This window comes from Antechinus flavipes, chromosome 3 (genome assembly GCF_016432865.1).
Source record: "Antechinus flavipes isolate AdamAnt ecotype Samford, QLD, Australia chromosome 3, AdamAnt_v2, whole genome shotgun sequence".
NCBI lineage: Eukaryota > Metazoa > Chordata > Mammalia > Dasyuromorphia > Dasyuridae > Antechinus > Antechinus flavipes.
In genome coordinates, this window is record NC_067400.1 from 99,946,545 (window position 1) to 99,959,039 (window position 12,495).

The 12,495-nt window shown below is 34.9% G+C and overlaps 2 protein-coding genes across 2 annotated transcripts in view; one reads left to right on the plus strand and one right to left on the minus strand.

Annotated features, from left to right (window-relative positions):
- Window positions 1-12,495, minus strand: part of DIAPH3 (diaphanous related formin 3) — a 419,718-nt gene that overhangs the window by 81,798 nt on the left and 325,425 nt on the right. The gene's annotated exons all lie outside the window — the stretch shown is intronic.
- Window positions 251-3,412, plus strand: HDAC8 (histone deacetylase 8). The gene has a single exon (XM_051983891.1). The coding sequence runs from the start codon at window positions 335-337 to the stop codon at window positions 1,472-1,474; it is 1,140 nt and encodes a 379-aa protein (XP_051839851.1). The 5' UTR covers window positions 251-334; the 3' UTR covers window positions 1,475-3,412.

A 12,495-nucleotide genomic window follows, 5' to 3' on the forward strand; every position in this document is an offset into this window, starting at 1 on the left:
CCCCTCCCTCCCGGCGGCCTTGGCAGCGGCTGCGCGTTAAGGACTGGGGGGCGCCCGAGCCTCGGCGGCGGCGGAAGCTGCGGCAGCGGAAGAGGCAGCAGCAGCGGAAGAGGCAGCAGCAGCAGCGGCGGAAGCTAAGATAGGGACCGAGGCGGCCGCGGCAGTAGCAGCAGTAGCAGCGCGGGTACCGGCAGCGGCGGCATCGCGGAGGGTCATTGGCAGCGCCAGCACCAGCGCCAACGGCGGCGGAGCAGCGGCCGCATTTGGGGCTCCTCTGGACATCTAAGGTTCGAGTGTCCCGGGTGGGGGGCCAGGGCTTGGGTGAGGGTGGGCCATGCAGGAGGCGGAGGAGCCCGCGCCCCCTCCGCGGCAGCCGCCTTTGCCCCCAGTCTACATCTATAGCCCCGAGTACGTCCGAACTTGTGACTCGCTGGCCAAAGTGCCCAAGCGAGCCAGCATGGTGCACTCCCTGATCGAAGCCTATGAGCTGCTGAAGGAAATGAGGGTAGTGAAGCCCAAGGTGGCTTCCATGGAGGAGATGGCCAGCTTCCACACGGATGCCTATCTGCAGCACCTCCAGAAGGTCAGTGAGGAAGGGGATGACGAGCATCCCGACTCTGTGGAATTCGGTCTGGGCTACGACTGCCCCAGCACGGAGGGCATATTTGATTATGCGGCTGCAGTGGGGGGTGCCACCATCACGGCGGCCCAATGCCTGATTGATGGAAAATGTAACATAGCCATTAACTGGGCTGGAGGTTGGCACCATGCCAAGAAAGATGAAGCTTCCGGCTTCTGTTACCTCAATGATGCTGTCCTAGGGATCCTGCATTTGAGAAGGAAGTTTGACCGCATTCTGTACGTTGATTTGGATCTTCACCATGGAGATGGAGTCGAAGATGCTTTCAGTTTCACTTCTAAAGTCATGACCGTGTCTCTGCACAAATTTTCTCCAGGGTTTTTTCCAGGAACTGGTGATGTATCTGATGTGGGCCTCGGGAAGGGAAGGTATTACAGCGTCAATGTGCCGATCCAGGATGGCATACGAGATGAAAAGTATTACCAGATCTGCAAAAGTGTCCTCAAGGAGGTCTATGTAGCCTTCAATCCCAAAGCAGTGGTTTTACAATTAGGAGCCGATACTATAGCTGGGGACCCAATGTGTTCATTTAACTTGACTCCTGTGGGACTTGGCAAGTGTCTTAAGTACATCCTTCAGTGGCAGTTGGCCACCCTCATTTTGGGAGGAGGAGGCTACCATCTTGCCAACACAGCCCGATGCTGGACGTACTTGACTGGGGTCATCCTAGGGAGAACACTCTCTTCTGAGATTCCAGATCATGAATTTTTCACCGAATATGGCCCGGATTATGTGTTGGAAATCACCCCCAGCTGCCGGCCTGACCGCAATGAGTTGCACCAAATCCAGCATATCCTGAGTCGTATTATGGGGAACATGAAGCATGTGGTTTAGGGGCAGCTCTACATCTGATTTTGACAGTATAGGAAGGTTTCTTGTAAAACTGACTGTGTTTTTGTGAATTTGTGGCTGTGAGGAAAAATCTGGAGAAGATTACTTCCTCATAACACCAAGTGAGCTGCTAGTCTCCATGAGGTTTAGTAGGCAGCCACACCAGAGTTCTAAGTAAGAGTTGAAGCAAGGTTCAGGTGCTTTTTCTGAAACACAGTTGAGATAAAATTAAGATGTCTTCTCAAAAAGGCAAAGGAAGTTTGTATTCTTGGAAATTATTTTCTGGTGGGTTTGGAGTGGGGAGTTTTTACTTTTTACGCAAGAAATGTTTGGGGTTAATTGTTCACTGTCATTGATGAATTTGGTGAATAGTACTAGTAGTGTTTAAATATAATTTTTATTTCAAAAACAAAAATTATATTTTAACTGTCTCACCTATAAAATAGCTGCATATATTGTATAGTTATATTTTAATAAAGAGTTTTTAACAGATTCAGGATTTCATCAATGTGTGTACTACAGATTGCAGTAGTCCCTTGCAAGGTTTTCTTTTAAATTCTCAGTAGTTTGGAAGGCCATATCTTGAATTTTTAAATATGATACATTTACAGAGCGTTTTAAGAGGTTACATTTTATAGGATTTTAAAAAATGTACAAAGCAGTTTACTAACATCTCATTGGTTCTTTACAACCAGTCTGTGAGGTAGGTGCTATTATTATCACCAGTGGACAGATGAGGAAATGAGGTTCAGAGAGGTGACAGTGATTTGTCCAGAGTCATATTATCTGAAGCAGGATTCAAATTCAAACTGTCTTGACGTCAAGTCTAGGGTTCAATTACCTCTTAATATCTTAATTATATATTTGCAACCACTCAGTTCTGGGTCTAGTACATTGTCTACTATACTTCTCCATGTTATATATCTATATGTATATATGTGTGTATATCTATACACACACACACACACACACACACACACACACACACACAGATGTTAACTTGATAAATCTCTTGTCCAGCTATATGCTATATAGTTTGGGCAATGGGTACTTTGGATTGACTTTGTTGGTCCAGTGTAAATGATTATAGTGTTAATATGGATTTCATTGAAATTTTACAGTATTCTGGATTTGAATCAAAGTTGCTTATTAAGAAACTTAGGGAGAACCTCCCCTATCAATAAGTTTTTTTTTTTTTTTTTTTTTTTTGCTTGTACTATAACCAGGCATCAACCATGACAGTGGCAGACTTAAGTAAGAATATTTAAGGTATTTTTTTTTTAATTTATACTAAATGAGAATACTCAGTGGATCACTAAATAAAGGTATTTCCATTGGTTCTATCAAATGAGTAAATAATTTAATTTGTGCACAGGAAAAACCTTGTCTGAGAGGGCTTTCAAGGCTGCATTTTGTTCTACCAAGTCAAATACTTAAAAAAAAAAAAAAAATGAATAGTAGGTAGTATTGTGTTTTTTGTGTCAACTCTGTAACTTGTGAAATCAAGATATGCTTAGCTGTAATAAATACAAAATCTCAACTATTTCTTCTCATACTGTCTTCAGGAATTTCCTTGATGCATGCAAAGTTCATTCGTATGAAGATTAAGTAGAAATGAGAAAGTAGGCATATGGACCAGTGGTGGCTACTGTCTTCTTGGTCACTCTTTTTGGGCAAAAGTACCCATCTGATATTTTCCATTCTATGGAATCTTCTTCCCCTCACTATAAGGTCACAAACATCATTTCCTGAGTGAATGCAATGTCATGGATTTCTTCTACTGTATTTATTTGATCATGTCTAGTTACTCTTTTTGACTTCATCTTAACTTGCATTTCTGCTTCCTCACATAATGTATTGAATACTAAGTGGCAAAGTGTGAAAGTAGTAAACCCATTATCATCAATCAATAAATAAATAAAATAAAATTATAAACCCCCATCATGTGCTCTATTTTGTATGTTTGTCTTCATTTTCCAGATAAATGCTCTTGGGATTATCTTGATTAGATGCATTATCTTTAGGTCTGCTTTATTCTCAAATGCTTTTTCTTTTTCTTTTTCCTTTTATTTATTTATTTTTTGGTAGTGTTACTATTCAAAATTAGTCATCCACAAGTGATATTTTGTAAATGACACTGTTTATTATAGAGTCTGTTGGTGATCCAAATGGAGAGAGAGCTACTGGGTCTGGAGTCAGAAAAATAAATAGGAAGATCACCTGAGTTCAAATTTGCCATCTGTCATTTAAAAGCTTTGTGATGCTGGGTAAAACACTTAAGCTTTGTTTACCTGAATTTCCACAACTGTAAAATGGGGGCAATAATAGCATCTACTTCAAAATGATTGTGAGGATCATATAAGACACTGGTTAAAAAACAAAAACACTTAGCTTAGTGCCTGATACATAATAGATCTAGATAAATACTCATTCCTTCTCCTTTCTTCCCCTGCTCTAAGTATGTTATCTTTGGCAGCTATGACTCTCCGAAGTTTAAGAAACTTCTTTTGATGATTAGATACAATTTTGGGGCTCCTTTAACTTTCTTTTTGTCGTTTTATCTTTTCTCAAGAGCTAGCACAATGAATATAATACATTATTCTTAAATATCTGCTAAATTACTCTTGTCTATATCCTACTTTTTCCTCAATATCTTGTTTGAAACAGCTTGGGCTATAAAATACAGAGGCAATGAATGGGAGAGTTGGGGGGAGGGGGGGGAGAGTAATTTCCAGTAGAGAATAGATCAAAAGATTGTAAACAAAAGTTCTCAAAAGGAGAATTATAAAACTAACAACTACACAACAATGCTTCAAATCAGTTATAACAGGAGAGAAAGAAACAATACTGAGATTTCTTCTGAGAAGTGAATGAAATAGTAATGACAATCAAAAGTGTGGAAAGAAAGGCATAGTTTTATGTTGTTGATTTGTGAGTTGATCTAACCATTTTAAATTTAGGGTTATGGAAAAAAAAGGCTAAAAATTGTAATATACTATGACTCATGCATCATCCTACTAGGTATATGCTAGACTTTTTGTACTAACAACTGGAAATCAAGTAGATGCCCATCAATTTGCAAATGTGTAAAGAAAATGTGGTACATACGATATTATTGTGCTGTAAAAATGAGAACAATGAATATGAATATTTATATTCATAGGAGCTGATGCAAAGTGAGATAAAGAAACAGGCAAATAATATGCAGAATGTAAATATAAATTAAAAAACAACAAAACAGTTTAAATGCTTCAAAATTATATTGACCAAGCGGGGCCCTAAAAAAAGAAATAAAAGTATTCTCTCCGACTCTAAGAAGAGGAGGTGGTAAAGATATATTGGAAAACGAAAGTGATGTCAAAACAAGAGATATCAAAATTTTATTTAAAATCAATTATCAATTTGAAGTTCCTATATGATAACTTCTTATCTTTAAGTTCAAATTTGATTTGGTATTTATTTTTACTCTTACTCTGATGAGAAGCTATGTGGCCAGAGAACTTGCATGTCATATATTGGTCAGATTACCCTGAATGCCTTACTTAACCAATAAGTGAATGAGGCAGCTAAGTCTATAAGTTATTGAATAGTTGCTGAACCACTTTAGTAAAGAGTTTTCATATCAGAACTTCCCTGTGCCAATGTGATCACAGGTCTGGATGAAATCAATTCTTTAAATATCCAGGAAAAACAAAGAATGTGATTCTTAAATGATCAATACTTTCTACAACTAGTAAGGGATTCTGATCTACATTCTCCCCATCTTGTTCCATTCCTACTCACAGGTAGCTGGAACAGTGTTAAAGAAAATCACATACTTGGGTTGACTAGATTCACTAAATTTAGGTCAATTAAATGACATTCCCCATAAAAATGCAATCTTTACACAGTTTCCCAATTGATTCTATATACTAGTCTCCACAGAAGCTTTTCCAAATCTTTTCTCCCCAAACCTCTAATGTCTTCCCTTTCTGTAACCTCTCAACAGAAGATCTTGTCTCAGGTTTATGGAAAAAAAAATAAGTGATTTATGAGCTTCCTCTTTCCTGTTCTACAACTTCCTGGTCTTCACAGAAATATCTTGACAGCATGTCCATCATCTCCACTATTTTCAGCCTTATGTAATAAAGACCTGGCCATTTTTTTTACAAGGCCTGTTTCTATACTGGTACAGTGAATCTGTTCCTTCCTTCAGCATCTTGGCCCTTATCCTGGGCTTTAATCTTTTTACCAAATGGTTTATTCCATAAAGCATACAAACAAGCCCTGGTTACCACTATTTATTTTAAAACAAAACAAAATTACTTCAGGATCCTCAAGTTACAGCACTCTATATTTGCCCCCCGCCCCCATCATTGCCAAATTCATAGGGGAAAAAAACAAAACAAAACAAAACACCTACCTATACTTATTACATCTACTTTCTTTCCTTTCCTTACCTCTTAACATACTGCATTCTGGCATCAGTCCTCATCAATTCAACTACAAATACTCTTTCCAAAAGTTACTGATGATTTCCTGATTGTTAAAACTGATGATCTTTTCTCAGTCCTTATTCTTTTGAACTTATAGTATTTCATACTGTTGATTTAAAACTCTTCTCTTAAATGTGCATATATATCTAGGTTTTCATTATGCTATTCCTAGTTTCCTTCTTGTCTGACAACTCCTTAGTCTCCTTTGCTGGCTAATCATCCACATCTTGCCTTTCAACTCTGGATCCAAAAATCTCTGTCTTGAGTCCTCTTTTTCTAATTATTATCTAGGTGATCTCATCAGTTCCCATGTGTTATATCTATACAAATGACTCACAGGTCTATATTTCTTGTTCATTTGTTTGTTTGCAAGGCGATTGAGTTAAATGACTTGCCCAGAGCCACAAGGCTAAAATAGATCTCTATTTCTAGGACCAGTCATTTCACATCACCAGCTGCATCTTAGAAAAATTCACACTCAATGTTCTGAAGAGACATCTCAAACTCAACAAAATATATGTCCAATATATTTCCGATATTGAAAATCACATATCCAAAATATATGTCCAATATATGTACAAAATGTGACTTATTATTATCCTTTCAAAGCCCAACCCTTTTCAGAAATTCTCTATTTGCATAAAGGACACCACCAATGTTCCAGTCATTCTAGTTCATAACCTCAATCATCCATGACTCTTTACTTTCCCCTACCCCATAAATCCAGTAAGCAGCTAAATCTTAATGGTTCTATTCCCCCATGGCCCTGCCCTTCTTTTATATTTTTATTATTATTTTTTATATAGCACTGACGATGCTAATTACTATCATTTACCTGAAAGACTCTTCATTGGTGAACCTCTTTGAAGTTTCTTCACTCTATATTATTCCTAGATGACAAAAGATATTCCTAAAGAGGATATCTGGTCATATCACCACCTCTTACTCAGTAAAGTCCAGTGGTTCCCTGTTGCTCCTAGAGTAAAATAGAAACTTCTCCAATTTATAAAGCCTTCACAATCTAACTCCAGATTACACTGTTTAGCTCAGTTAATCTATCCTTATTTTTCCTGACACAGTATTCCATTCTTCTCCAGGTTGTACCTCACATCTGAACTCTACTCATTGCTAATTTGTGTCTTTTAGAATCCCAAAAGCTTGTTTCATTCTTCCTTTCCTATATTAGAGCTTTCCAGATTACATCCAAGATGCTATTTTTTCAGGGATATTTTCAGTTTATCTTTGTGTCTTCAGTAACAGTGCCAAGCATGTAGTAGTTGCTTAATAAGTGCTTCTTGAAATCATTATTAAATAATATGCATTAAATGACATAGTATCAAACTTCATCTAAACTGAGTTCAAAAAGATGTAGTGTAAGACAATAATAGGAAGGCTTAAAGTTACTTTCATGGAGCTGATCATAACAGAAAGGTGAACTAAAGAGAAAAAATACAGAACTGAACATATTGTTAAAGAATGCAAAACTGAAAGACTCGATGAATGAGATCATAAAAAAATTATATTTTTTTCTCAAAAAAATAGAACAAGTATTGAATACAGAGAAATCAGAAATATATATGATAAAAAACAGCAGTCAATATAAGCACTGCAAGCAAAATACAGACATAAATGGATACATAATCAGAATACCTTGGATATTAAGTGAGTTAAAGCAAATAATATAAACAATTACTAACTGTGTAAGACAATAATAATGACAAAACAATATACCAAAATGCAATTAGAGTACAAGGGGAGAAAAAGCATACTTCTAAAAACAAAAATTAACAAAGAAGGAGAATGAAAGCATAAATAATCAATTTAAAAAGTTAGGGAAAAAATATACAAACAAAAATATAGGGAATCTTGAACATTTAAGAAAGAAAATTTTGAAAGAAAAAAGATGATAAAACAAAAGCTAAAATTGCTTTTTTAAAAAGCCTAATACATGCCTTTAGTCAACCTGAAAGAAAATATGAGATAAATCAGTTTTTTGTTTCCAAGAAAATCACAACAGAGAAGAAATGAAAGAAATGTCAGAACTTAAGATAGTTAAATACCAGTACATGAGTAATTAAAAGAAAGAGTATTAACTATGAAATATAAGCTCTTCCAACTAACAAAACATCAGAAGTTTTTAATAATACAATTTTGTAAAAGGAAATTTAGTAGTTTAAAAAATACTACCAATGACAAAACAACATAACCATAACAAAGAAATGTGGTCAATGTGAATTTGCAAAGTCACTTTCAAACTATTAAAGAATCACTGATAATTATAATACACAATTTACTTTCATGTAAATGAATCATCATGTAGATGACTGAAGACATTAGGGCCACCTCCTACTCCGAGAATGGGAGAAAGAGATTAGTGGATTTTATCAAGGTTTTTCAGATGAAGGGGAGGATGATGGGATTCAAGAATGTTCTCCAATTCCTCAATAAAGTTAAAAATCGGATCCTCAATTGAGAGAATGCAGGAGGATGAAGAGTGGGAGACTTGAAAAGAAACAGGAGGGTTTAAAAGAGTTTTTATAGGGAACTTAAGGGGAATAAAGGGAGATCCAAATAAATGGAGTCTACTGTACATCCAAAATAATGATAACCACACTTTTTATAGTAGCAAAGAGCTAGAAACAAATTAGACATTCACCAACTGGGAAATAGCTAAAGAAATTGTGGTATATGAATGTAATTATTATTACACCATTTTAAAAAAGTGAACACAAAGACACATGGGAAAACACATATGAACTTGTAAGACAAGCAGAACCAGGAAAATAGTATGAACAATGGAAGTGGAAAAACTATTGCACTATCTAAACAGAAATGGAACTCTTTCTGTGACAGAATAAATGTGTAACTTAGTCTGTGTAATTAGAATAAAAAACTTCTGGATTCCAAGAGGAGATATAAGAACATATTTCTCTTATTTGCAGTGAAAGGTGACTCTGGAGGTCATACATGGCTAAAGTTGATTGATACATTAGTTTTGCTGAAATGTCAGCTCTCTCCTTTTAAAAACATTTTAAAGTTACATATTAGAAAAGAAGATATAAGCACAAAAGATATCACTAATTTTGTTTTGCAATTTGTTTATGCTCCCAAATACTTCCATTTATTCCATTCTATTTTAGAATTGTATATATACCTAATTTCCACTATTTGCCAACATGTTCCATAAAAGCAGGAACTACTAATTTCTAATATATATCTCCCATGCCTTAATATATATTTATTGAATTAAAATATCATGAAAAATACTATAAAAATTACAGTGAAATTATTAAATTTTTTTCTCATTGGTTCATGCAGTGAGTTACTTTGTAATGGATGCTTGCCTAACATGGTTTTTGTTTTATTTTGTATGACATGATTGATATGGAATATCTGCTATGAATAAAGCCAAATAAGAATCAGAAAATTTAGAGCTGGTAGAAACTGAATTCCTCAAAGATTATGTGACTTCCACTGTCATAGTGAGAACCAGGGTGAGGATTGGAATGTAGATACTTTCAGTGAAAATCTATTATTCTTTTTAACTTCCTCTTGATAAAAGTCATTCAAAAATCAGGAAAATTTATATTAAATATGAATGATGCAATTTCATTTAGCAGAGATATTGCTTCTGAAACTGATATAGATGAAATTCATTTCATATATTCATTAGCAAAGATAATGGCAATTACTTGCCTCAGGAGTCCTTACCAAGATTATTACTATTTGGTCTGAAGAACATCTGGTAAATGCACTTTTCTTTTTCCCAGATCTATGTCCAGGAGGAAGAAGATTCAGAATAAAAACTCTACTAATACAGTTCTAAGAAGTGATAGTCAAGAGTGCTAGTATTATTGGCAAGGGAATGATGAGTATCTTTTTAAGAAAAAGATTATCAAATCAAAAGCATAGGGAAAAGAAATTAAACATATTTGATACAATGATGGGCCTTTCCTCATCACTTAAAAAAATCAGTATTAGCACCAAATAAACTTGATAACTTAAAAATTATGAACAAGATTTGCTAATCTAAAACCACTAAGTAGAACATTCATATACAAAATTCAGATTCTCAAATGTAATAAAATGGCTAATGTATCATATGAACCATAGGGCATAATACTTCACAGAAAAAGCATTCTCTCCTTTTTAAACAAGAGTTTCTAATATAGAAAGTTGTGACTCATTAATTAATGAATTGTTAAGTAAATGTAAACCTTTCAGTGACCTAGCTTTGCCTCTGAAGATCTGGCCACATCCTTTTTACATATATTCTTTGCGCTGAAGCATTGTTATAACCACTATGGCACTGGAACTCACATCAGATAGAGCTATCAAGTCAATTATAACAGTCTGCTTCTGGCTTATACAGACAAGAAATGATTGATAATAAAACCTGCCTCTTTTCTGTTTTCATCTGACAGCAACAAAGTAGTCCATGCCTGCTTTTATCAGCATTTGTCATAAATCAATAGCAATTTCATCACCTAGAAAGGTGCTTTCAACTCTATTCAGTTCATCTGATTTCATTTATTTTCATAATTTTAAAATATAACTATTCAGCAAGGTTAATGCAAAATGTTTGTTTCTTGAAGCTTTTGATGTTTTTTTTTTTAACGTCAATAATTTCAAAATATGATGTATCACTTTTAAGAAATTTGGAAAACCATTTTAGTAGTAGCAGAGTGTTCACAACTCCCTAAACCCAAACCAGCCAAACAAAACCATAATTGCATCTCTCTGGACATTTACTAATTTTGAAAACCAACATATTGCGCAGAATAAATTTACTATTAGCTCTAATTTCATGTTTTTAAAATAACTCCTTGAAGTGTTGAAGATTTCATGGTACCAATTTTATGAGAAACAGACTATAGAACACTTTTTCCTTTCTCTTTTTTCTTCATTATCACCATATAATTTTATAGTAAGAATGCCAAATAATGGCATCAGTACAATGTTGCAAAAAAGGTAAAAAGTTAGTCAACAAGCACTAAACACCTACTATATGTAGATATACTGGGCACCATGTCTAATTAGAAAACAAATGGCTTTCTTGAAAAAAAAAGTTAGTTATAAAATAAACCAGCATATTAATGTATATTTCAACTATTTTATATAGGGCAGGAATCAGGAATAAAGGGGAGAAGGGTTATGCCATCGCAAACATTCATGCATTTGAAAAAGCTATCTCCAGTCACTTTTCCCAATTCCTGAGGTATATATTTTCCTTAATTATGCCTTTCAGAATATTTATCTTTTTTTCAAAGTTCAGCTTAGAGCCCATTGTATCCACAAAACTTTCTACAATGATCCCCAATACCTTTTCTTATACCCTCCGCCATTTTAATTTATATATTTTTTGTCTCTACTTATATTCATACATGTGATTTCTTTCCAACCAGAATAGAGGTTCCTTGAGGAGAGGGGCTGTTTTGTTTTTATTTTTATATCTCTAGTTTCTTGCATAGCATCCAACACATGGCAGAAGTTTAATACATAGGTAGAATGGCAGAACTAAATTATGGGAAAGGGGTACAATGGAAGTCATGGGATACTAGATATATGATTAAAAATATCTGGCAGATACAAATTGAGTACTTCCTAATTTTTCTTTACTCACAAAAAGATAATTGTTAACATGAAGATATATTTAGTATCTTGATCTGTATTATGCTCTGTTGGCACTATGCCAATTTAAATTGGGGGGAAAAACTATTCTTGTCCTCAGAGTGCATGAACAATAAGAAAAAATAAACAGGCTCAATCACAATATCAAATTGAGTACATTTTCAATTTGTAGATATTTCAGAAAATGGAAATATGATTTTATTATTTCATTTGCCAAAGCCAAATGAAACAGTAATGCTTTGTGAAATTATTTGGAGTACTATCTCTGAATTAACAGCTAAATCAGGGATATTTTTTGACTCTATATTAAAAGACAATAATCATCACTGAAAATAGTAGCTATTATAACTTTTACTTTTTTTTTCCTTTCTAGCCTCTCATAAAACACCCTATTGTGATGGTCTATTAATTTATACATATTTCATGTCACATTAATGTTCTTGAAATATAATTTTCTAAGCCTCTTTCCTGCTCTTCTAAAACTTCTAAATGGGCCTATAATCTGCAAGATTAAATCCAAATACAGCCTAGAATTCAAGACTCTTCAAAATCTGGCTCCAGTTTCCCTTTCCAAGGTTTTACTCTCTCTTACCTCCTCTACATGAATTTTCTATTCTGGCCAAAATGGTTTATTTAACAATTTCTAAATATTTGTCAGAGAGGCTTTATTTGGCCCAAGCTTGACAACTTTGCACATTAAAATTCTACTTGCCTTTCAAGATTCCACTGAAACTATAATACATTTGAATGCCATCTGAATGTGATCTCTCTCTTCTCTGACCTTCTATAACACTCACTGCCCTATATTCATATTCATTCTTCTGCTAGATCAAATATGGCCTCAGTCTAGTGGTGTTGATCCTAGATGAGTCTCAGACTTAGTTGCATCAACTGTAAAATGGGGCTAATAATAGCATC